The sequence below is a fragment of the Leptonychotes weddellii genome, chromosome 15 (genome assembly GCF_054177405.1).
Source record: "Leptonychotes weddellii isolate Sample4059 chromosome 15, ASM5417740v2, whole genome shotgun sequence".
Classification (NCBI taxonomy): domain Eukaryota; kingdom Metazoa; phylum Chordata; class Mammalia; order Carnivora; family Phocidae; genus Leptonychotes; species Leptonychotes weddellii.
Genome location: NC_138383.1, coordinates 22,883,463 through 22,904,239, shown reverse-complemented (window position 1 = coordinate 22,904,239; position 20,777 = coordinate 22,883,463). Strand labels below are relative to the sequence as shown.

Below are 20,777 nucleotides of genomic sequence, written 5' to 3'. Positions count from 1 at the left end.
GGCACGGGGGCTCAGGCGTGACTGAGAACAGAAGCAAGCCACCCAGCTGCCCCGCTCCCCAACTGGAGCCTGGAAATCTGAGACTGAGGAGCACTGAGGAGGAAATGGGCTTGGACCCAGGAATCCTGGCCTCCTACTATGAGTTGGGAAGGTGGGATCCTTGTCTCGCCCACCCCACGGAGAGGCTGGCATCTATGCGGGGGGATTCAGCGTTCCAGGGGTGGGGTGGAATATAGGGGCTCAGCAGTGTGGCCGGCAATGGGGAGACGGAAAGGGGGATTCCCCCAGCCAAGCCCCCACTCCCACAGCCTGTTTCCCAGTGGTCTCCTCTGCTCCAGCCTGTGGGCGTGTGGGGAGAGAGGTTTCCAGCTGAACTGAAAACTGAAGCCTGAAGAAAGGCAGCCGGCCCCACCCAGAGACAGAGACGTGAGACCCAGAGACACAAGAGAGCCGGCCTGTTGGAATCTTTGGAAGGGGAAATAGGCCAGAAATCTGATTCAAATGTCTGTGACTCTGTGTGTGTGTGAGTGAGTGAGTGCGCGCGCGCGCACACACACGTGTGAGCAGTTGTGTCTGTCGCCACCCTGGCTGAGGCAGGCAGGGTGGGGTGAGGGCTGGGGCGGGAGCGAGTGAGAGGTGAGGGGGTGTTGAGTGGCGGGGGTAATCCCAGGAATGGCTCCAGTTGGCAGTATGGGTGATGGGGAGCCCCCCAACAGTTCCGCGGGGTAGAGTGGGTGTGTGACCCAGCCGGAAGGTGGGCCTGGGGCAGAAGGAGTGCCAGAAGGTGCTCTGCTCCCCCAGTCCTGTTCAATTCCCCAGCCCCCCTCCCCAGAATCCCCTCTGGAGAGTCTTGGGTTTTAAAATGAGAGGAGGGAATTGGTGAGGAGACAGGAAGAACACCCCCTCCCATTTCCTCTGAGGACCAAAATGGAGATTTGTCCCTAGGTAAGAGAAACAGGCAAACTTGGGGCACTGGGACAGTGGCAAGGAAAACTCCAGAAATTCCTGGTGCCCCCTCCCCTCCAGACGCACACACAGTGATGCAGTCACACGCTCACACTCACTTCTGGAAGCCATTAGGGCTCCTGCCTTTCGGGCCTCCCCCTTCTCCTCCCCCTACTCCTGGCAGGCTCCCTTCTCCCCCTCTGGCCCCCCTCCCACTCCCCCTCTCGGCATCCCAAATGCCAGCCTGTGATTTCCAAATGAGAAAAAGCTGTGCTGGGCTCTGAGCTTGGAGAAACTCCTACACAAACTTCCAGATGTGACACAACAGCCAGAGAGGGAATGCTCAGGATCTCCTTCCCGGGAGGGGCCAAGCGCTCCCTCACACTTCAAGAAACACATACTGGAAAGTCCAACTCGCTCCCCTATAACCGGGGAGGAGGGGGGCCCTACTGATGTGAGTACCCCTGGTCTTCCCAGTACCAGCACATGCACTTCGGAGCCTCTCTTCCTTTTGCTGCCCTCCCTTCCCCCCCCTCCTCCCCCCACACAAGCACACTACTTCCTACCTGGGTCTAGATCTCCTCTCTAGGAAACCGGGTGTGTTAGCGGCTAAAGGAGGAGGGACTGAGAAAAATGCCAACAAAAATCCAACTAGCTTCAGTTATTGGGGGAGGTGTCCCTATGTCCCTCAGACCCAGAGGTGCAGAGAACCTTGGGGAGCCATGGGAAGCTTCACTGATACCAAAAAGAGAGAAAGGGAAAGACTGAAGTCCAAGAGTCAGCTCAGGGCCCCTCTGGCAATGACAATACAGGTTTCCCTTGATGCTCAGGGGCGATGGGATTCGTGGGGCACAGCTTAGGCAGCCCCTTGGCCAAGGAACTGTTCTCAACCCATCCTCAGCCAACCCAGGCTTAGTGACTTAGACCTAGTGATGCCAATGCCCCACACCCCAGACTCCCACCACCCCAGATGTAAGCCTGCTCCTCCATCCTCAAGAGGAGCACTGGGGTCCCACCTCTCTTTCCTCATTCCAGCCCTCTCCACTTGCTCCCTCCCAGAGCCCCTCAAGGAAGGAATCTGCCCCCCAGACTGTCCACTAGCACCTGGAGATAGGGCAGGTGGGGAGATGCTGGCTGAGAGGTCTGGTTGTTTTAGAGGGGGAGGGAAAGGGGAGAGAAGATCTTTCTACCTTTCTATCTTTCTGGACTCCCGAGGAGGAAGGGAGGGGGATGGGGCTTTTCACCATTCATGGAGAGGGTAGGTGGTTAGGGGTAGAGAGGAGGGAAGCCCAGAGCCCATCTTCTCAGACATTAGTTCCCCATGTCCATCTCAACCAGGGAGAAAGGGGCCTGGGGCTAGGGGTGTGGAAGTAGGGGAGTAGAGCCCTCTGAGACCCCCCACCTCTCTTTTTCTGCAGCTCAGAGAGAAAGGAAGAAGGGGTAAGGGATGGAGAGAGGGTGTAATGGGGGGAGCTTCCTAAAGATCTGCGGGGTGCAGAGGGTGGGGGTTGGGGGGACCCAAGCTCACATCCCTGCTTTGCGCACTAGACGCAGCAGAGCTGCGGAGAGTGAGGGCGGCACCAAGCTCCCCCCACCTCCCTCAAAGCAGAGTCCTGGTTGGGCTCTTAGGGTTTACAAGGGAAACCTGAGGTCTCCCACCCTGGTCCAAAAGAGCCTCTGAGCTGAGAGGAAGGAGTCAGGAGAAGCTGTCAAGCCTGGGGATGGCAGCGCACCCCCCTCCTTTCCTTCCGGCAGTGACGGGACCCACCCGGAGCCTGGGAGCCCTGCATTAGTTAAGCGGCGCTTTGTGCTAGGGGCTGAAGGGGAGAGGCCAGGGGGCTGAGGGGGCTGGGGTCTCCCTTATCACTCCAGACCAGGAGGAGGAGAGAGAGCAGTGCCAAATGGATCTCCCCGGAATGTGGGGCTTGCATTCCACAAACCCAGCCAAGGGGTAGACCCTGGGGTGCTGGACCCGAGTCTTCCTTAGCCAACCAGCTCACAGCTTCACTGTTCCCCCAGTACTTTCTCGGAGGCTGCGGTCTCCCATACCTGCTCTGCCGAGAAGCGGGAGCACTCTGTATTTGTGACAGGGTAATAACTTGGACCGGCTTAATCCCATCCCCCGCTGACCAAAGCTCTCGCCACAGTCTTTCCCTCTACAAGACAAAAATCTAGCACAAAACTCCCCAACCCCAACACAAAGCACCCGGCGCTGAATGAAGAATTAGGAAGAAGGGAGGCACCGGGCAGTGGGCTCCAGCTGAAAGGGTCTCTACTCCAGCTCTGGGGGCAGACAGCTTCCCCTTCACCACCACATCTTGTTCTCATTCTGCGCCCCTGACATCAGCCGCCGCCGGAATCTCCTTGTTGTGCCTCCAACCCGCGGGTGGGGGTGGGGGAGTTAGGACCTGGTCCCCGCCCCCCAACATCTCCCTCTGGGTCAGTAAAAACCCCAGCCTCAAGGACCAGGTTGAGGGTGGGGATCAGACCCTAGAATCCACCTCAAACTTTGGAGCGGGGGCAGGAGGGAAACCCAGGAGATCGCAGCCCCCCCTCCCCCGTCCCCGCAGCTTCCTCCCCACCCCACCCCCCCAAACTCGGAAACCCAACCCAGCTCGCTAACGGGCGGCGGGCGGAGTAGAGCTCCCAGGCTCCCGAAGCTTCCCACATCTGGAGGATGACGACCCTCCCCTGCCCACATCTGGAGAGCATCCAGCTACAAACCAGCGGGGCACGTCTCCTCTCTTTTCCTGGCCTGGATCCCAGCCCCCCAAGGAGGACTGAGGTGTGTGTACCGAGGTGGGGCTCGTCTGGGGTATCAGACAAACCTGCTCGCGTCTCTGCTCCCACTCTGAAGCCCCCTCCCTCCCTTAGCAGCCCCCCTCTCATATGCCCACCTTCGAGGCTCACTTCTCCGACTCACCTGGCTTTCGGTCCCCTCCGCCGGCGCGGCCCGCCCCCCTGCGGACCCCCCAGCCCGGCCGTCGTGCCCTGGAGGATATGGGTTACAGACCGTGCGGAGACACCAGCTCCGCGGGCGGCTGTCCTGGCTCAAGTAGAAGAAAACCACCGGGGCCAGCGCCGGGTACGGCAGCCCCTCCGCCTCGGAGTCCGCGCTGCCCGGGTCCTTTTCCGCCGACCCCGGCCCCGGCCGGCCCCCGGCCCCCGACAGGTCGTTGAGCCGCATGAAGCTCCGGGGCTGTCCTGACTCCTCGGTGCCCGCTCCATCCTCCTCGTCCATCCTCTGGCCAGCCGGGGCCCCGGGCGGTCTCGAGAGGGGTGAGCGGCGCCCCTCAGAGGAGGTGTCCTCACGCCACCGGGGGGCCCCGGCGGGGGCGCATCTGGGGGGCTCTAGGGCGCAGGCTGAGCCCCCGGGAGGGCCAGTTCAGCCCAGCTCCCCCTGCCCGCAGGGGCATGCTGCCCGCGGGGCGCCGGGTCGCAGGGAAGCCCCGCCCGGCGCGAGTCCCTCTTCCCCAGGGCTCCTGGGGCCCCCCGGGCCAGCCGGCCGGCTCCCCCTCACTTTGTTCCGGCTTCTTCGCTTCGCGCCCAGGCTCCGGTCGCCCGATTCGGCGCTACCTTCGGCGAAGCGGCCGGGAGAGGGGGAGAGAGAAGGGGGTCAGAGCGCGGGGGATACGGGGGAGGGGCGCCCCCTCTTCCCGCGGCGCAGCTGGAGCAGGATCTAAGGGGTCAGCATCGTCCCGGCTCCGCGCCAGCGGCGGCGGGGGGAGGGGAGGAGGGATCTCTTTGGGGGTGGGTTTGGAGGGGGTGGGGGGCGGCTCCTTCCTCCGCCCCGCGGCGGGCTCACGGTCCGGGAGGGGCGGGGAGACGGTGGGGGGCCGTCCCGGGCGGGGGTGGAGGCGGAGATGCCGCCGCCGCAGCCGCCGCGGTGGCTGCCGCTGCCGTAGCTGTCGCCGGCGCCACTGCCTCCTCCTCCGGCCGAGACGCGGAGCGAGCAAGCGAAAGCGGCGGCGAGGAGCCCGGCGCACACCACAGCTGGATCCCTCACTCGAACTTCAAGCCTCGGCCCCGCCTCTCCCCAGCCAGCCTCGCGACCAATCCCCGCGCGCCGCCGGCCCCGAGCCGCGCGCCCATTGGCGGGCCGCCGTGGCAGAGCGGGCGGGGCCGCCGGGGGAGAGAACCACAGCTGGAATCCGGTTTCCACCCCGAAGCCCAGGACCGCCCTTCTCCCCTCCCCTTGCCCCTGGGTCCGCTCCCGAAGGCCAGAGCCAATTAGACGGCTACCCACACCGAACCCACTTTCCTATTGGCCGCTGGGGTCTCTGGGACTCCCCTGGAGGGAGCCCCGGGGAATCAGAGTATTCGGCGCCGGGTCCTGGGATAGCGCTGCGGGCCCCGGGGCATCCTTTGTCCACGACCCCTAAAATTGGACCACAGCCGTAGGGTGGGGCTCAGCTCTGGGCGGGCCTGGAGAAGAAGAGAGGCTGGCAGCCGGGCTGTGGGGTGTGACCAGGATCCCAGAGCGAAATCCTGGGTCTCCACCTGATCACTCGCCCACCCTGGAGTCGAACCTGGGAGCAGGACCGAAGAAGGGGAGGAGCGGAGCAGGATGTCCCCGGGGTAGGGCTTCAGGTTGGAGGGGGGGGCGGTCTGGGGGAAATGGGCGGAGCGAAGGGAAGTCCCGGGCGAGCAAGGTCTGGGCGTGGTTTCCAGCAACCTCTTGGTCTTGTAGACCCCTCTCCCAGGTCCACTTCTGAGACTTTGACCCTGACCTTCTAACCCTGACCCGCCGACCCTGACCTCACGTCAACAGTCCTGAGCTTCATCCCCTCTGCCCCTAGAGATCCTTTGAAGGCTGTGGATCTCCCGCAGGGGCTTCGCGCTTGAACACGTGGCCTCCGACAGGTCATGCCGGTCCCAGGGCCCAGGTCCCCCAGAGCAGCTGAGGAGCAGAGAGAGGCTGCCGCGAAGGGACCTGCGGGGGCCTCGAGTGTGTGAGAGGGGGTGGAAGCACGGAGCTGGGCTTTCTGAGTCTTGACCTGCTTTAAAGTCTCACCAACCTCCCCTCCCCCCACTCCGTGCCTCAGTTTTCCCCTCTGGAGTTCCAGTATGGCCGGGAGGCTGTCCGCACACCTCCGCTCTACCCGGAGCGGGTCCTCCAGGGTCTGCGGCTCTCCGTGAGCGCACACGCAACGTGCACAGCCGGGTCTCGCCGCGCCCCACCTCCCCGAGTCCCCGGGCTCAGTCAGCTCCAGCCCTCTCCCACCGCCGCCCCACAGGCTGCAGGTGCCCGGGAGCAGAGCGCCGCGGGAGTGCTGGGCGCTGGAGTGAAAGTGGGGCGCGGAGGGCATCGAGCATTAGACGTCGGGAAGCGCTTCCCACCTCTGGGAATGTAGACACGGCGGCGGAACCAAGCAGGTCAGTCAATTCTTTGTCCTGAGACTCTCGGGGCGCTGACACCACTGCGGAGAGGCGGAGGCAGGGTGACCTCCCGCCCCCGCCCCCCTCCCCAACTTCCAAGGCTGCATCACCCGCGCAGCCCCCGCGCGCCTCGGGCCGCCTGGGGTGGGTGTCTCAGCTCCCTGGAGGGCGCGTTGCAGGGAGTGCAGAGGGGAGGGCCACGCCGCTGCAGCCTCCCGGTTGCCCTTTCGCCGAATCCGGGCACCGAGTTGTGCAAATGAGGCCGAGCTCATTTGCATTTCATGCTAATGAGCCGATCCCTTAAGTGCCTTTCCCTCCTGGCGGGAGTCTCTGCTCTCATTCCGCGTGTGCCCTGCCAGGCTTGAACTCTCAGCGGTCTTCTGGGAGAGGGGCCTATTTCTGGTTCACTCCACGTGTCTGACACCTTCCTCCCTCCCGCAGGTGGCAGTCTGCCTAGTCCGGCTGCCCTTCCCCAACAGGGTCAAAAAGCCCCAGGGCTGACACCAGGAGGTAGTGATACCTTTAATCATACCCTCTTTGCAGAGGGGACAACGAGCCCAGAAAGGCTCGCCCAGCCCAGTGGTCAGGTTTCCTGGTGGTCAGCAGGCCCTACACCTCCATCCATCATCCAGGCCACCTCTGTCTCTGAGCTGAACTCTGTTCTAGAACATACCCAGAGAGCGAGCAGGGTGTGGGGCAGACACACATTTACTCCCCTGGCCTCAGGACCCGGGGTGACCTGCCACCTAAGGTATCCTGATCCCTGGGCGGGGGCACCGGAAGACTCTGACGTCGCGTCAGAGATGCTCTCTTCGCCTGAGGGGGGAAGGGGAGGAAGGAGGCAGGACCTACAGAGAAGGCAAAAGGAGGGGTGAAACCATCTTTAACTCCCACCCTCCAAGCCTCGGTCCTGCCATCACCCCCTCAGAGCGCCCTTTTTCAGCAAGTACCGCGGTGCCTACCATGTGTCAACATGCTGAGGACACTGTCCTGAGCCAGACAAGAATCTGGACCCTCATAGCACTTGATGTTAAGGTGTGTAGTCACGAAATGATTGTCTGCCCCTCTAGGCTCTCTGTTCCCTCAGGGCAAGGGTTACATCCGTTTTGCTCACCAGAGCCTAGTCCGGTCCAGCTTGGCACGTAGTCTGTACTTCATAAATCTTTGTTAGACGAATGAGTAACCTCAGGCAGGGAGGAGAATGAGGCACAGGAAGTTCCTTGGGCCTCAGTTTCCTAACAAAGAAGTCAGGCCTGAGATGATTTCGGGGTTTGAGGGAGAGCCTTCATATAGGACCTGCTCTGCCAGCCCCTTCAGCCCCCTCCAACCCTCTCCCCTTTACACCTCCCGCACAGCCTGGCTGGCTCCCTCAGGAACTGAGACGATCTTCCCATCTGTGAGGCTCTCCGCTCAGCGATGATACATCATCCCATGTTGTCACCTCGCAGCCTTGGGAGTTGGGTGGTGGTTGTCCCATTTTTTAGATAAGACGACTGAGGCTCAGACAGATGAACTTAGTGAAGTGACTTCTCCAGCTGTGAGGTCCCGTGTCCCCTGGCGCTGGCCCCCAGCTCCTCTGGGACAGCCCTGCTGGTAGGGCAGAGCGCGCACCCAAGAGGGGCCGGCCAAGGGAAGAGGGGCAGCAGACGTAAGAGCCCGTATCTGAGCAAGCCGGGTGTTGAGCCTTGCCCTAGTCAGAAAATGCTAGCTCTCCCGGAAGCCTAACCCGTTAAGGCCCTAACTCCTTCCTTTGAACTTACAAAACCCCTTTGTCGAGTGCATGCCTGGTACCAGGGGAAGGGAAAGAGGACACAGCAGAGGGAGGACTGGCTAGAGAGGGGTAAGAGACACCAAATGCACCCCCTTTCACAGCCGCGCCTATACCTCCTGGGAGGGGGGGAAGAAGAAGGCTCAGCGGTTTTTATTGTCCCCTGAAGACCGTGGAAAGAACCAGATGTGCTGAGTGGTCTCGGGCCAGTCTCTGACCCTCTCTGGGCCTTGAGTATCTGTCCATAGGCGGCCAGATGTACCTGCCTTGTCACCTCATCCGTGAGGGTCAGTGAGACGGAGGCAGAGGGTTTTGCAAACTGCCTAGACTTTCCGGAGCCAGGGCTGACGCTGCCAAAAAGGCCACCTGTGCTTCACCAGCTCCCCCCTCCCCGCTCACTGCCCCCCAGACCCGGCTCCACTTGCCCAAGCCTCAGACTTCCTGCCTGAGGCTGAGCAGGCTCCAGCCAGAAAAGGGCCACCTGACCTTGTTGGCCGGAGCCCTAATCCCCTCCAGATGGGACGGTGGCTTGCACCGAGGGCCCAGCTGCCTAGTCAAAGTGTGTGGCTGGGTGTGACCATGTGTAGACCCTACAGTGACAGTCCATTCTCCCACTCCTCCCCCCTGCTGTCATCCCCACAAGCAGTGGCCCCATTCGACTCTCATCTCTAGCAGCCTCTTCCGGCTGTCTGTACTGCTTGGCTCTGGGGCTGTGAGGGTGCCCAGGCCCAGCAGATCCCTGAAGGCTGTGGGGAGGGAGACAGCTCCTTCCCTGTTCCCTGCCAGTCAGCCCCAGCCCACTACACCTGCCCTCCCCGAAGCACGCTTCCCAGTGCCTTCCCCGAGGTGGAAGCTAGATGGGGTTTCTGGGGTCTGTGAAGATGCGAATGCCAAGGGCAGGACTTGCGAGCATCCGAAGGGACAGGAGGTGGTCACAGAAAAGTACCAGCTTTCCCTGCAACAGGAAGGACTCAGATTTGGAGAAGGACTTCCAACCCAACAGATGTTCCAAATGACAGAGAACCGTCCTTGGACTGGTTTATGTGAAAGTTGGTGGTCATTACGGGCCCCCTGCCCTGAGTTTCACTTGAGCTGCAATGACCACGGGCTGGGGCAGCGTGCCTGGAGAAGGCAGAGGGGTCAGCGAGAGGCGCACCCCTCCCACCAGCAAGGCAGAGACCCCAAGGTTCCCGCGGGACGCTGTTAGGTTTATTCCAGGGTGAGTGGGTGCCCATGGGGGGAGCGGCAAGGATGGCCAAGGGCACCCGGTGACAGGGTGCCCAAGGATGGCCACAGTGTGCTCAGGGCGCTACTGGGCCTGGGTCTCTGGCCAGCTGGGAAGCTGGGCATCCTGCCCCCGCCGGAGGCGGCCGAGGCAGTCATGGGTGTAACAGTTTCCGTAAGTCGCAGGGCTCCGTGACAGGTATCGAGCAGGCTTGGTCCTCACACACGTACGCCGTGGCCCGGTCTTCCAGCCGCCGCAGGGTACTGAGGAAGGGCAGCTGGCGGGACAGGAAGCTGGATGGGTCCCCGTTGGCCAGGATCAGCACCTGTGGGAGCAGCAGAGTAGACGGTCACCGGGGGCGGGGGGTGCTGGGACGCTGGTGGGGCCCACGGTGGCTCTCCACTCCCAGGCCTCCAGAGGAGGGGATGGTGGAGAGGGGCGGGGGGCGGGTCTGGGCGGGGGAGTTGCAGGTGGGGGCCGGGCTCACAGACTCTAACCTTGTTAGGGATGTAGATGGAGTGGACACACTGCAACAGAGCCTTGGTGTCCTTGGCCTGGGGGTCTCCGCAGATCACAATCTGGCCAGAACAGAAAGGTAATTCCGGGGTCAGGTGCAGGGAGCTGGACCAGACCCCCCAGGGGTTCCCCATCCTCCCTCCACTCCGCACTATAGACCCAGGAAGGAACATAGACTTGGCTTAGCCTCCTCCAGACCAGCTGCCAGGAGACTGCCTCAGATGCAAGCTCAGCAAGTGGGGACGTGGACACACATACCCGGGAACACACAAAGTGACGGTGTCCCACACAGTGGCAGGGAGACGTACCCAGAGGCACAGACGCCAGCACACAACACACACACATACACACAGAGATAGGCAGGCAAACGTGCAGATGTAACCTGAACACGGGGCGTGCACACGCAGACAGGCAAATGCAGACCGGTGAACGCTCACCAGCACATGCTCAGCAGACACGCACACACACAGTCACACGCCTCCAGGGCCACACACATCTAGATGTGCACACGCAGCAAAAATGCAAACAGGGACTTGCACGCAGGTAAGCATATAGCTGCACACACACTGGCCGACCCAACTACACAGACACACAGAGACCTACGGAGAAACACTTCACCAGCCCCAGGGACCCATATCTAGCCCCTGCCTCCCGCGCTCCCTGTGCTGAGAGCCCCAGCAACAGGTGTTCAGACAGGCACTTGCCCAAGCCAGAGGCCTGGCCCCTCAGATGCACACCGCCGCTGCGTAGAGCAGCTCAGATGGACATCCCCATGAAGACACCTGCACATACACTCCTAGACGGCCACACACTCACAGACCTGAGCTCTGGGGGACGGCTCCAGGAGCCCCACCCCTTGTCCCCATCCCCCACTGCAGCCCCAGATCCCCTCCCACCCAGGGTCCCAGCGCCAGTGCCCTCGCCGCCCCCCCCACCTGCTTGAGGGTCTGCTGATGGGCTGAGAGGGCGCGGACCATCTCGGGCAAAGCCACGGGGACACGGCGCATGCGCTCAGAGAAGGCGGTCAACAGGCACACACACTTGTCCATCCAGTCTTTGTGCCCCGTAAAACCGTGCAGCCGAAGCAGGTTGTGGGCTGACACGGAGTTGGCACTGGGCTCCGCGCCATCCTGGTCTGCAGGGGGAAGGGGCGGTGAGGGAGGCTCACTGGGTCCTGGGACCCTGCCCCAGGACTGTGGCTAAAGTTGTGGGGGATGGGGACGGGATAGAAAAAAGTCCCCCCCCACCCCACTCTGCCCAATCCTGCCCCAGCTCTGATGGTAAGGCCAGCACCAACAGTTGCTGATCTTTTGCTCTCTCAGCCATTTGCCCCAGGGTGAACTTTTGGTCCCCCAGCTCCCCCATCTCACTGTGGACTCCTCAATCCAGCCGCCCAGCTGCTGGAACCAGAGTGCCACCGTCCTTGCCCCTCCCCCCTCCCACTTCTAATCCACCCAGAGTCTACTGGGTCTGTTGCCAGAGTAGACCTAAATTCCACCACTTCTCCCCATCTCATACTTCTAGCTTGTCTGTGGCCAGCCCTCGCCGGGACTGAATGCCACTAACAGCCTCCTAACTGGTCACCCGGTTTCTTCTGCTCCCTTTTGAAGGTCCCTCGTCCACCTTCAGTCAGAATGAAATTCCTAGACCTAACTGGACCAGATCACAACCTACTGAAAACCCGTCAGAGATTTCCACTCCTTGCCATGCCTGTAAGACCCTGCAGAGATCCAGCTTTGCCCACGTGGGCGCCTCCCCTCCTCTGGCCTCGGCCCCATCCTCCATCCTCCAGGCTCCTCCTAACTCTTGGCTAAATGACGCCTGTCCCCGGTTTGATCGGACCTCCCCCTAGCTGAGTTGGGCCCCGCTGTTGTCCTCTCTCAAGGTCCTTTCATTCCTTCACCTAACATTCATGGAGCACCTGCTATGTGCTGGGCCTACGCTAGACTCTGGGAATGTAGAAGGAAAAGGAAGTCTTGCTCCCGAGATGCTTACATTTGAGTTGGGGGAGAGAGACCGTGAACGGACCAGACACGTCAGGTGATGGTGAGCCGTACTAAAACAGAAGGGGCCGGGCGCCTACCTCTTGATGGCACTCACATTGCACGCATGCACTCTTGTACTAGTCACTACTGTTTATTAGCTGTTTCCCCTGCTACACTGTATTTCGTGAGGGTTATAGCCTTGTGTGATATGTGACTCCAGGCACTCCAGTTACTGCTACCCAGCCTGTTCCGCCAAATAGCTAAATTCGTCTCTGTGTCTACCCTGTGAGTTCGTACCAACGTCAGCGCTGTTTCACATATTAAGAAACTGACGATCTGGAATATAACAAGACCAACTCCAAGTCAATTGGTTATAAGCGGTGGCGATGCAAACCCATGCTGGCTCTTTACCATTACACTTCACTTATGCCTCCCCCAGGGAAAACCAAGCCCTAACTGGGCCCACGTCAGCTCCAGCCCACCACTGACCGTCCTTCAGACGCAGGGGCAGACCAGCCCCCAGCTCGGCCTCACTGCAGAAGTAGCCGCTACCTCGGGAGTCCCAGAAAAGCCTGTCCTGCGTGTCTTGCAGCCGCAGAGCCCACTCGAGCCAGGAGCTCTCCTGCGAGGCCTCGTACAGATCCAGAAGGCCCCGCACTACGAAGGCGTAGTCCTCCAGGAAGCCCCAGCAGGGCGGGTTGCTGGGGGGACAGGCATTAGGGAAGGAGCTGGAGACAGGCCCCGGGAGAGAGCGGCTTTCCCAGAGGAGGCCCTCTGCCAGCACCGTTTGCTGGTACTCTTCGGTGGGTGCGCTTAGCCCATTTCCCGGGGTGGGTAACCGGGCCCAAGGAAGTTAAGAGCTCACAGTGAGCGGACAGCAGAGCTGGGATTGGAGCCTACCAGGAGGTAGGGAGAGGGGCAGAGATGGGCCTGGGACGCCCAGGGAGACAAGCCTTCCGAGGCCGCCCCGCCCCTGACCTGTGCTCTACGGTTCCCCCGGGGCCCGCATAACACGTCCGCATCAGGCGGCCACTGGCCACGTCAAACATATGCCTCTTCAGGAACTTGGCACCATTGATGGCATGGGTGATCAGCCTCTCCAGGCCCAGGATGGCCCCAGTCACAGCATAGCCAGACACCATCAGTCCTGGAGGGAGGAGACACTGGTGGTCGTGAGAAGCGAGCCGGGCCCTTCCAGGCATGTCCGCCTTGCCAACCCCCCACAAGCCCTGACACCTCTCTGGAGCAATGGGGTGAGAGCTTCTGCCCCCTGTGTGTGACCTGGGGTGGGTCACTTAAGCTCTGTAAGCCTCGGTTGGCTCATCTGTAAATTGGGGATGATAAACCGGATAAAGGGAGAACTGATATCTAGCAGGTGCCTGACATATAGAAGGGACCTCGCGAAGGGTAAGTCTGTAAAACGGATCAGGCGTCAGGCCCGGCCGCCCCACCGTTCCAGGCGGCCAGCATCTTGCTGTCCAGGTGTGGCTTCGGCCGATGTTTCCGGGCCTGAAAGAGCTTCTCCAGCCCCATGTTGAGCAAGGTCCGGACAGCATCCACGTCCAGGCCAAAGCGGGCAGCGGTCAGTTCCAGTGAGTACCGGACAGTCAGCACATTCTGGCCCTGCAGCTCCCCCTTGGGGTCCTGAGGAAAACAGCCCTTTGTGAGAGGGAGTCCCTTCACTTGCTGGGCCTCAGGACCCCTCCCTTGTCCCCGAGCATCCTCACCTGACTGGGGCTGATATTGCCGGCCTCTGTGAGCCCGTAGTGCTTCATGAGGAGCTGGCCCGAGGTCAGGGGCTCAGTGGCACCCAGCACAGAATCAGGAAGGAGCTGCTGGACCTCTTTGACCGTCCACACATAGAAGGCACCCTCTTTGGGCCGCATGCCCCGCTCTGGGGGTGAGTCTGCGTCCTCTGCGCTATAGAAGCCTCCAGACTGTGAGGAGAGGAGAGTTTGCTGGCCCCAACTTTCAGGGCAGCGGAGGACCCAAGCCCTCCCGCAGCCAGGCCCGCCTGCCTCAGTGGACACACACCCGATGACTCAGGTTCCGAGCCACGTACTGCAGGATGCCTTTGGCAACGTCGGAGTAGAACTCGTCACCAGAGATCTGAGACGGGAGGAAGGAGACTGTAAACAGAGGTCTCTGGGATGGCCTAGGTACAGAGAGGGCAGTCAGCATTCTCCCAGGAGGGTGGGGAGGGAGCCTGGGCATATAGGAGGGGATCAGGGGTGAAGTTAGGGTGGGGGGGCACAAGTCCCCAAGAAAGCCCTAGAGAGGCAGCCAGAGGTAGGTGGACAGGCTAAGTGTCTGCCCTGGGCCGGGTTCAGGGGTCACCTGGAAGGCCTGTGAATAGGCTACCGCGAGCTGTGCCTGGTCGTACAGCATCTTCTCGAAGTGGGGGATGTGCCACTGGCGGTCCGTGGAGTAGCGGTGGAAACCCTGTGCCAGGCAGGACATGGGGCTGGAGGCTGACCCCAGCCTCTGTCCCAACCCCCTGCCTCCGGCTGCCCCGTCCAGGGAATGCCTAATCCCCCTCACCTGTCCCACATGGTCTCGGATGCCCCCGTTAGCCATCATTTTCAGGGTGTGCAAGGCCATCTGTTGGGCCCGAGAGCCATCCTGGGTTAGTCGATGGCTGAGCCAGTAGGAGAACAGGAAGTTCAGGATCACTGCGGGGGCACCAAGAGCACTTGGGTGAGAGCATGGGGGACACGGGGGGCAGAGATCTGGGTGATCGGGAGGCCTTTGGCCAGGCTGGGGTTAGGAGTTCACTCAACAGGCTGTCTCCCGGGACACCCTGGAGGTCAGGAGGTCAACGGTCAACACAGAGGACAGAACATCATTACCCAGGTCAGTGTCATGGGGTTGCCGCTCAGACCAGAAGTCAGGTCTTCACGAGAGAGCTCCTGCCAGGTGGGTTAAGGAGCTCACTGGCCAGTCAGGAGAGCAGGTGCTTAATGACCCAGCCAGCGGTCAGAAAAGATGGGCCAGACAGGCATCAGAGGGCTGGGATGGGGGGTGGGACACGCATGGGGGGGGCACAGACCCGGCGTGGGAAACTTGGGGGCCTCCGCGAAGCCACCATACTCCTCATCATAGCCCTCGTCCAGCTGCTGGAAGCAGCGGCTGTTCATGGTGGCAGCGGAGGGGGGCACCTGTCGGTCACCCATGCTGATCTCCGAGCGGGCCAGCAGGGCCGTGGTAACACGCTGGCTGTTTTCCAGCAAGGTGTTCTTGTTCTGTTTCCACTGTGGGAGGCAGGGGCGGACCCGGAGGTCAGCATACGGTGGGGGCCCCTCGCCCTTGACCTCCCCCCCCCCAGTCCCCACCCCTCTCCGCTCCCCGGGAGCACACCCACCTGCTCCCGGATCCTCAGCAACACCGTGCGGAAGCCAACTCGGGTCAAGCCATCCTCAGGGGGAAAATAGGTGCCCCCCACAAAGGGCTGGAGGTTGGGAGTCAACCACACGTTCATGGGCCAGCCCCCACCACTGCTGGTGGCCTGGCAGAGAGAGGGCAAGGGTGAGGGGAGCGGCCCCCTGTGCGCAGATAACCCCCCGCCCAATACACGGGAAGACTGCTTACTTGCACGAAGGTCATATACACCTTGTCCACATCCGGCCGCTCCTCCCGGTCAACCTTCACGCTGACGAAGTCCTCACTGAGCAGGCGGCCGATCTCCTCATTCTGGAAGGATTCCTCCTCCATCACGTGGCACCAGTGGCAGGTGGAGTACCCCACTGGAATGGGGCCATGGTGGGCCGGGAGGGGTACCAGTGACTGGTTGGAGGTTTCCTGGGAGGCCCCAGACCCACAGGACGCTTCCCCTATCCAATACCACTCCCTTCCTCCCATCCCAGGGAAGGTGGCTACGTTACCTGAAAGGAAAATTGGCTTGTTTTCTTTCCTGGCCTTGTCAAAGGCTTCCTGTCCCCAGGGGTACCTAGGCCCGGCAGGGTTGGGCATCACTCACTAGCCCCAGGATGGGGGGGTACAGGAGGGGCTGGGAGCCCAGCTGCTCCCCCCCCCCGCCCCACAGGGGAAAGGGCATCAGGAGTGGTCCTCACCAGTCCACAGGGTTGTAAGCATGTTGCAGGAGGTATGGTGACTTCTCATTGATCAGGCGGTTGGGAACCTTCTGGAGTGTGGATGGGGAGCAGCTGGTCCGGCTTCCCTTCCCTCCAACAGGCATGGGCACTGTACTGCTGACCGTCACACTTCGGTCCTTGTCCCGGGAGGAGCTACCCCTGGCATGGGCAGGTGGGTCAAGTGAGGGGTTCCCCCCTCCCCGGGCCTACCCCAGAGGCCCATACTAGCCCACCCTGCCCTCTGGCCCCTCTCCTGGAACCTCCTGCTCCCAGCCCAACCCACCTGTCTGAACCACGGGGGAGACCGTGGCCTTTGTGCTCCCCCTTGTGTTTTTGGGGGGGTGAAGGAAGGTGGCTCATTGGGGGCTCCCTGCCAGGTTAGTCTCCCCCAACCTCTCAGACCTGGCGGTGGGAAGGATGATGACTGTGAGGTCAGGGTGAGTCACAATGGGCAGAATGGCCCTTCAGTCTCCATTCTTTTCCCCCCAACAGGGCCCCTCCCCATGATGGCTGTGCTGGAGGTATCTCTCCCGCAGGCCTGGGCTGGTGATCTGGGCAGGAGGCTGCCTGGTGCTGGTGGCTGGACAGGGCAAGAATGGATCTGGGGTTGGACCGGGTGAGGGGCAACGAGAGGAAAATCGACAATGGGGACCTTCTCACTCAACATCCACCCCTGGGCACTTCCATGAGGCCAGACCCGCAGGCTGCCCAGGGAGTCAGAAACTGGCTCAGATCTCGCGGGGCTCAGCCTGGGAGGCTGGCGCCGCAGGGCAGACCTAAATGACAGGCCCCTGCAGCCAAAGGGCTGTAACAGGTCAGTCCAGGGTGCCGCTGGATAAGGACCCTAGGCCCAGCATTGGGGTTCAAGGAAGGCTTCCTGGAGGTGGTGTCAGGAGAGTCCCCGGGGAGCTAGCCCTGCAGCAGGAAGGGACGGGGAGACGGAGGGGGGTGGGGGGAGGCCGTTACTGCCTGGGCCAGGTCTCGGAAGCAGACTGGCGTGGGGAGGAGGCAGGAGGGGTGGCCAGGCAGGCACTGGGGACCAGCGCGGTGACGACCGGTCCCGGGGCCCCTCGGGCGCAGGGCGCGCCGCAGCAGCCCACTCACGCGCCTGTACCTGCGGCTCGCGGCGAAGCCGGACCCGGCGCGGGGCAGCAGGAGGCCGCGGCCCAGCCAGGCCCGTGCGCCCAGCATGGCTGCCAGCGGCCGAGGCCGGGACGCTGCGGCGGGTGGAGGGAGGCCCGCAGGCTGCGAGGGGCGGGCCAGGGCAACCCCCCATCCCCCCCCTCCCGCCCCCGAGCCTCGGGCGGGTCTTCGGCGAGAGTCCCGGCCGCCGCGAGGCTGGTCTCCGCGCGCCGCCTGCTGGCCGAGCGTGGGAGGGCAGCCCGGGCAGCCCGGGCAGCCCGGGCTTGGGAGGACGCGCGTCTGTGCACAAAATCGGCCCACTCAGCTGCCCGCGGGAGGATCACCCTCATGGGAAGAACATGGAGGGTTGGGAGGATGTCAGAGCCGTGGGATGCCAGAGCCTCAGGTCATTTTGTCCAACCTGGTCCAGACCCACCTGGCCAAATACGCTCCATCTCAAGGTTCTGAGCAAATCCCACCCACTCCCAAGGCGTCCCTGAATAATAACGATGAGCCAACGTTGTGTCCTATCATGTACTTTACACACTTGTCTCATTTGCTACATTCAGCCGATATTTCTTGAGTGCCTACTGCCTGCCAGGCACTCTGCTTAGGTACAGCGGTGGGCGGCGAGAGACCAGGCTCCTGCCCCTGGGTTGCTCAGTCTGTTGAAGGAGCCAGAAGTTAATTCTGACAGCCACACACATGACTGTAGGACCACCCACTGTGAGAAGTGCCATGACTTCTCATATAAAAAGGAGCCTGGTCTGGTGGGAGAGGCGAGGCAGGAGAGGCTTCCCCAAGGAAATCACATTTGTGTAGCAGCCATGGAAGAACAACAAGAGGATGGGGTCCGGAGAGGGTGTGGGGGGAGTGCTGGGGAAGCAGGAGAAACCCATGTGCAAAGGCCCTGTGGCATAGCAGTGAGTCAGAGCTGAGGAACTGGGGAAGGCAGGCATGGCTGCAGGGCAGAAAGCAACGGGAAGAGAGATAGGAGAGATGACGTTGTGAGTTTGGAGGAGGGCAAGCCTCCAGGTCCTGGTGGGACTCAGGAGCTGTGAGTTAGGAGTTTTGGTTATGAGAGAAGAAAGATATTGAAGGGCTCTGGTCAGGGGAGTGACCCTGCACATTGGAAAGGTCCCTCTGGCTTCCTAGTGGAGAATGGACTGGAAAGGGGCACGAGTGGAAACAGGACTGGTTCGGAGACCCTGGCAGGACCCAGGGGAGATGGTGGAGGTGAAGGTCATGAGAAGGTCTTGAGGCCTGTAGAGGAGACATCCTCAGGATTGGCAGTGAGGGAGAGGGAGGTGTCAAGACTGGTTTGCAGAGCAGGGCTTATGCTGGAGGGTGAGGCCATTTGCTGAGGTGGGGGCACAGAAAGGCTCAGGTGGGGGTTCGTGAGGTCATTTTTGGACATGTTGGTTGGAGGTGCCCTTGAGATGCATGTGTGGAGAGAACGCGGAGAGGAGAGGTTGGTGGGAGGAATCGGGGGGTTCAGTGTGCAGGCCTGGAAGGGCCCATCCAGGGAGCAGCACGAGGAGAGGAGCAGGCTCAGGGAACTCAGGGGTGCCCCCATGGAAGATACAGAGAGAACCACTGTAGGGTCAAGGGAACGCCAGGAGAGGGTGGTGTCCCAAAGGCAACGGGACAGAGAGTTGCAAGGAGGAAGGATCCTCATGGTTGGATTCTGGAAAAGCCAACTGGGATGGGACAGAAAAAGGCCTACTGGCTTCAGCAACATGGGCCACTGGGTGGGCTTGGCTGACAGCAAAAGCCGACTGGAGTGGGTCGGGAGGAGGGGAAAGAAAGGAGACATAGGGAAGTAGCATGGGTGCTTCATATGAGGGGAAAGATGGAAAGACTTTCAAGATGGATGAGGCTAATTATGGCAAATATCAAGGGGAAGGATTTGGTTGAGAGAAGGCAATTGACATCAAGGAGAGAAGAGATCTCTGAGAAGGTCGGAGTGGTGGCAGAAAGGTTGGCAGGTGGAGGGTCTGGTGGGTGCTCCCTGGAAGGAATGAGATTAAGATCAGAGAGCAGGAAGCCTGCCTTGAATGTGAAGGAATTTAGGGTGATGACAAGCCCAAAAGAGTGACCATGGGTAAGGGTAGCTGAGAGGTCAAGGTCATCCTCCTGAATAATGGAGTCACGCAGGGTTAAGCAAGAAATGGGTGAGGAGATTGTGAGCCAAGACAGAAGGACGGTGAGAATGAGGTGGAGCACATCCCCAGGTGGAGAGCAGGCAGGACAGCCAAGTGGCTCCAGCCTCCAAGAAGGAAGGCTCTTAGAGGAGGCAAATGGTCCAGAAGTAGTTACGGGGAGCAAGGCTACCAACCTCTTCTTTGTGGGGGGTCAGGCAGCACCCCTTGGGAATCCTCAGGAAAGTCAAGTCCACAAGGGAGAGCCAGTTTAGAAGAGGAGGGCCCAGGTAGGGGAGGGGCGATGGGTGAGGCAGCGACCAAGAAGGATGGAGACCTCCCAGGTGTGTGTGGCCAAAGACAGATGGGGGCTGGACTCTGGGCACTGCCTGGCAAGACCAGGAATGAGGGGTATGATGGGCTCATTGCTCATGGGTAGTGTCTCTGAAGAGGATGGGCCCTGGGCCAAATGAACACTGGCCTAGGAGGAGCCACATAGCAACCTCATAGGGAAGGAACTCTTGTTCACATTTGACAAATAAGGAAATGGAGGCACAGAGTCATAGAGAGGTTAAGTAATTTACTCAAGGTCAGGGAGCATAACCACTTATTACTAAGTGATTATTATTATTAAGTGCAAAGCTTGGAGCAGAGTTTTGAACTTTGTCGGTCTGACTCCTAAGTAGGTGCTCTTGTCCATCCTGCCTGTAACAGCCACGGTAGGACTCCCTCCCTCCCTCCAAAACAAAAAACAAAAAAAAGCAGCTCCTTTCCCCAGTCCCCCTTCCACTTAAGAAAGAGAGCAGCATCGTATCCCCCCCCCACACACACACACTTTGGTGTTTCTGGTCTATGGAAGGCTGTTTTCCCTCAGTCACCCAAAAGGGGGTGGGGGCTGGTAGTAGGGCCAGACCCTGAGCACTGAGGACAAATCAGTGTCAGGTGGTCCAGTGGTGGGAGAGCATTGAGGAGAAAAGGAATGGGGGTGACCATGGTGGACCTCGGATGAGGTACCAGGCCCTGCCCGTCCCCTTGGTTTCTTAGACCCGACATAAGCCCCCAGGAGGAGTCAGGCTCTCTCATCAGGGCTGAGATTGAATTTCTTGCCCAGGGGGAAGGAAGGTGGGGGAGGGTAGAGCCAGATTTAAGGTGACTCAGTAAAACAAAGGAGCAGGAGGGCTCCAGGACCTGGCTTGTCTCCCCACTGAGTTCTGAGCTCCTGGAGGCGGTGGGCTTAGCAATTCTCGGATCCCTCCCAGGTGAGCCCGGCGCTTTGTTTACGGTAGGTCAATATTTGCAGATGAAACCTGGGGCCCAGCATGGGAGCTCAGGGCTCCACGTGGAGCCAGACGGTGGGAATCCCAGCCCCGGTCCGCGATAGCTTTGTGACTTTGAGCATGCCGCTTAACCTCTCTGAGCCTGTTTACTCACCTATGAGAGCAGGACCAAGGGTTATGCACTTGGTTTAACGCTCTGCTGCCCCCATTTTGAAATTCTTAATTTGGAAAAAGGGCCCCGCCTCTTCATTTTGCACTGGGCCCCACAAATTATGTAGCCAGTCATGAGTGGGAATAGTATGATCTACCTCAGAGGGTCGTTGTAAGG

The 20,777-nt window shown here is 60.9% G+C and overlaps 2 protein-coding genes across 4 annotated transcripts in view; both read right to left on the bottom strand.

Annotated features, from left to right (window-relative positions):
• The window catches only part of CACNA1G (calcium voltage-gated channel subunit alpha1 G), a 61,876-nt gene extending 57,220 nt beyond the window's left edge, over positions 1 to 4,656 (bottom strand). Inside the window, exon 1 of the mRNA XM_081805971.1 lies at positions 3,948 to 4,656. Within this exon, the coding sequence (XP_081662097.1) occupies positions 3,948 to 4,186 (239 nt within the window). The 5' untranslated portion in view covers positions 4,187 to 4,656. The remainder of the gene's footprint in view (positions 1 to 3,947) is intronic.
• A 4,623-nt stretch (positions 4,657 to 9,279) lies between these two features.
• Positions 9,280 to 17,135, bottom strand: SPATA20 (spermatogenesis associated 20). Of its 3 annotated transcripts, XM_081805214.1 has the most exons (17): positions 17,024 to 17,126; positions 16,193 to 16,311; positions 15,889 to 16,068; positions 15,700 to 15,764; positions 15,407 to 15,561; positions 15,180 to 15,323; positions 14,868 to 15,069; positions 14,360 to 14,490; positions 14,156 to 14,260; positions 13,853 to 13,927; positions 13,546 to 13,755; positions 13,270 to 13,462; positions 12,797 to 12,965; positions 12,308 to 12,519; positions 10,769 to 10,968; positions 9,815 to 9,895; positions 9,280 to 9,642 (listed from the first exon to the last, which is right to left on the bottom strand). In XM_081805214.1, exons 2-17 carry the CDS (start codon positions 16,267 to 16,269, stop codon positions 9,472 to 9,474), a joined length of 2,370 nt encoding a protein of 789 aa, XP_081661340.1. In that variant the 5' UTR covers positions 16,270 to 16,311; positions 17,024 to 17,126; the 3' UTR covers positions 9,280 to 9,471. The 3 variants fall into 3 exon arrangements, with proteins under 3 accessions (XP_081661340.1, XP_006740773.2, XP_081661341.1); XM_006740710.3 differs by lacking the exon at positions 16,193 to 16,311 and having other exon boundaries at positions 17,024 to 17,135; XM_081805215.1 differs by lacking the exons at positions 9,280 to 9,642; positions 9,815 to 9,895; positions 10,769 to 10,968; positions 16,193 to 16,311 and adding an exon at positions 11,964 to 12,154 and having other exon boundaries at positions 17,024 to 17,135.
• Positions 17,136 to 20,777: the final 3,642 nt, after the last annotated feature.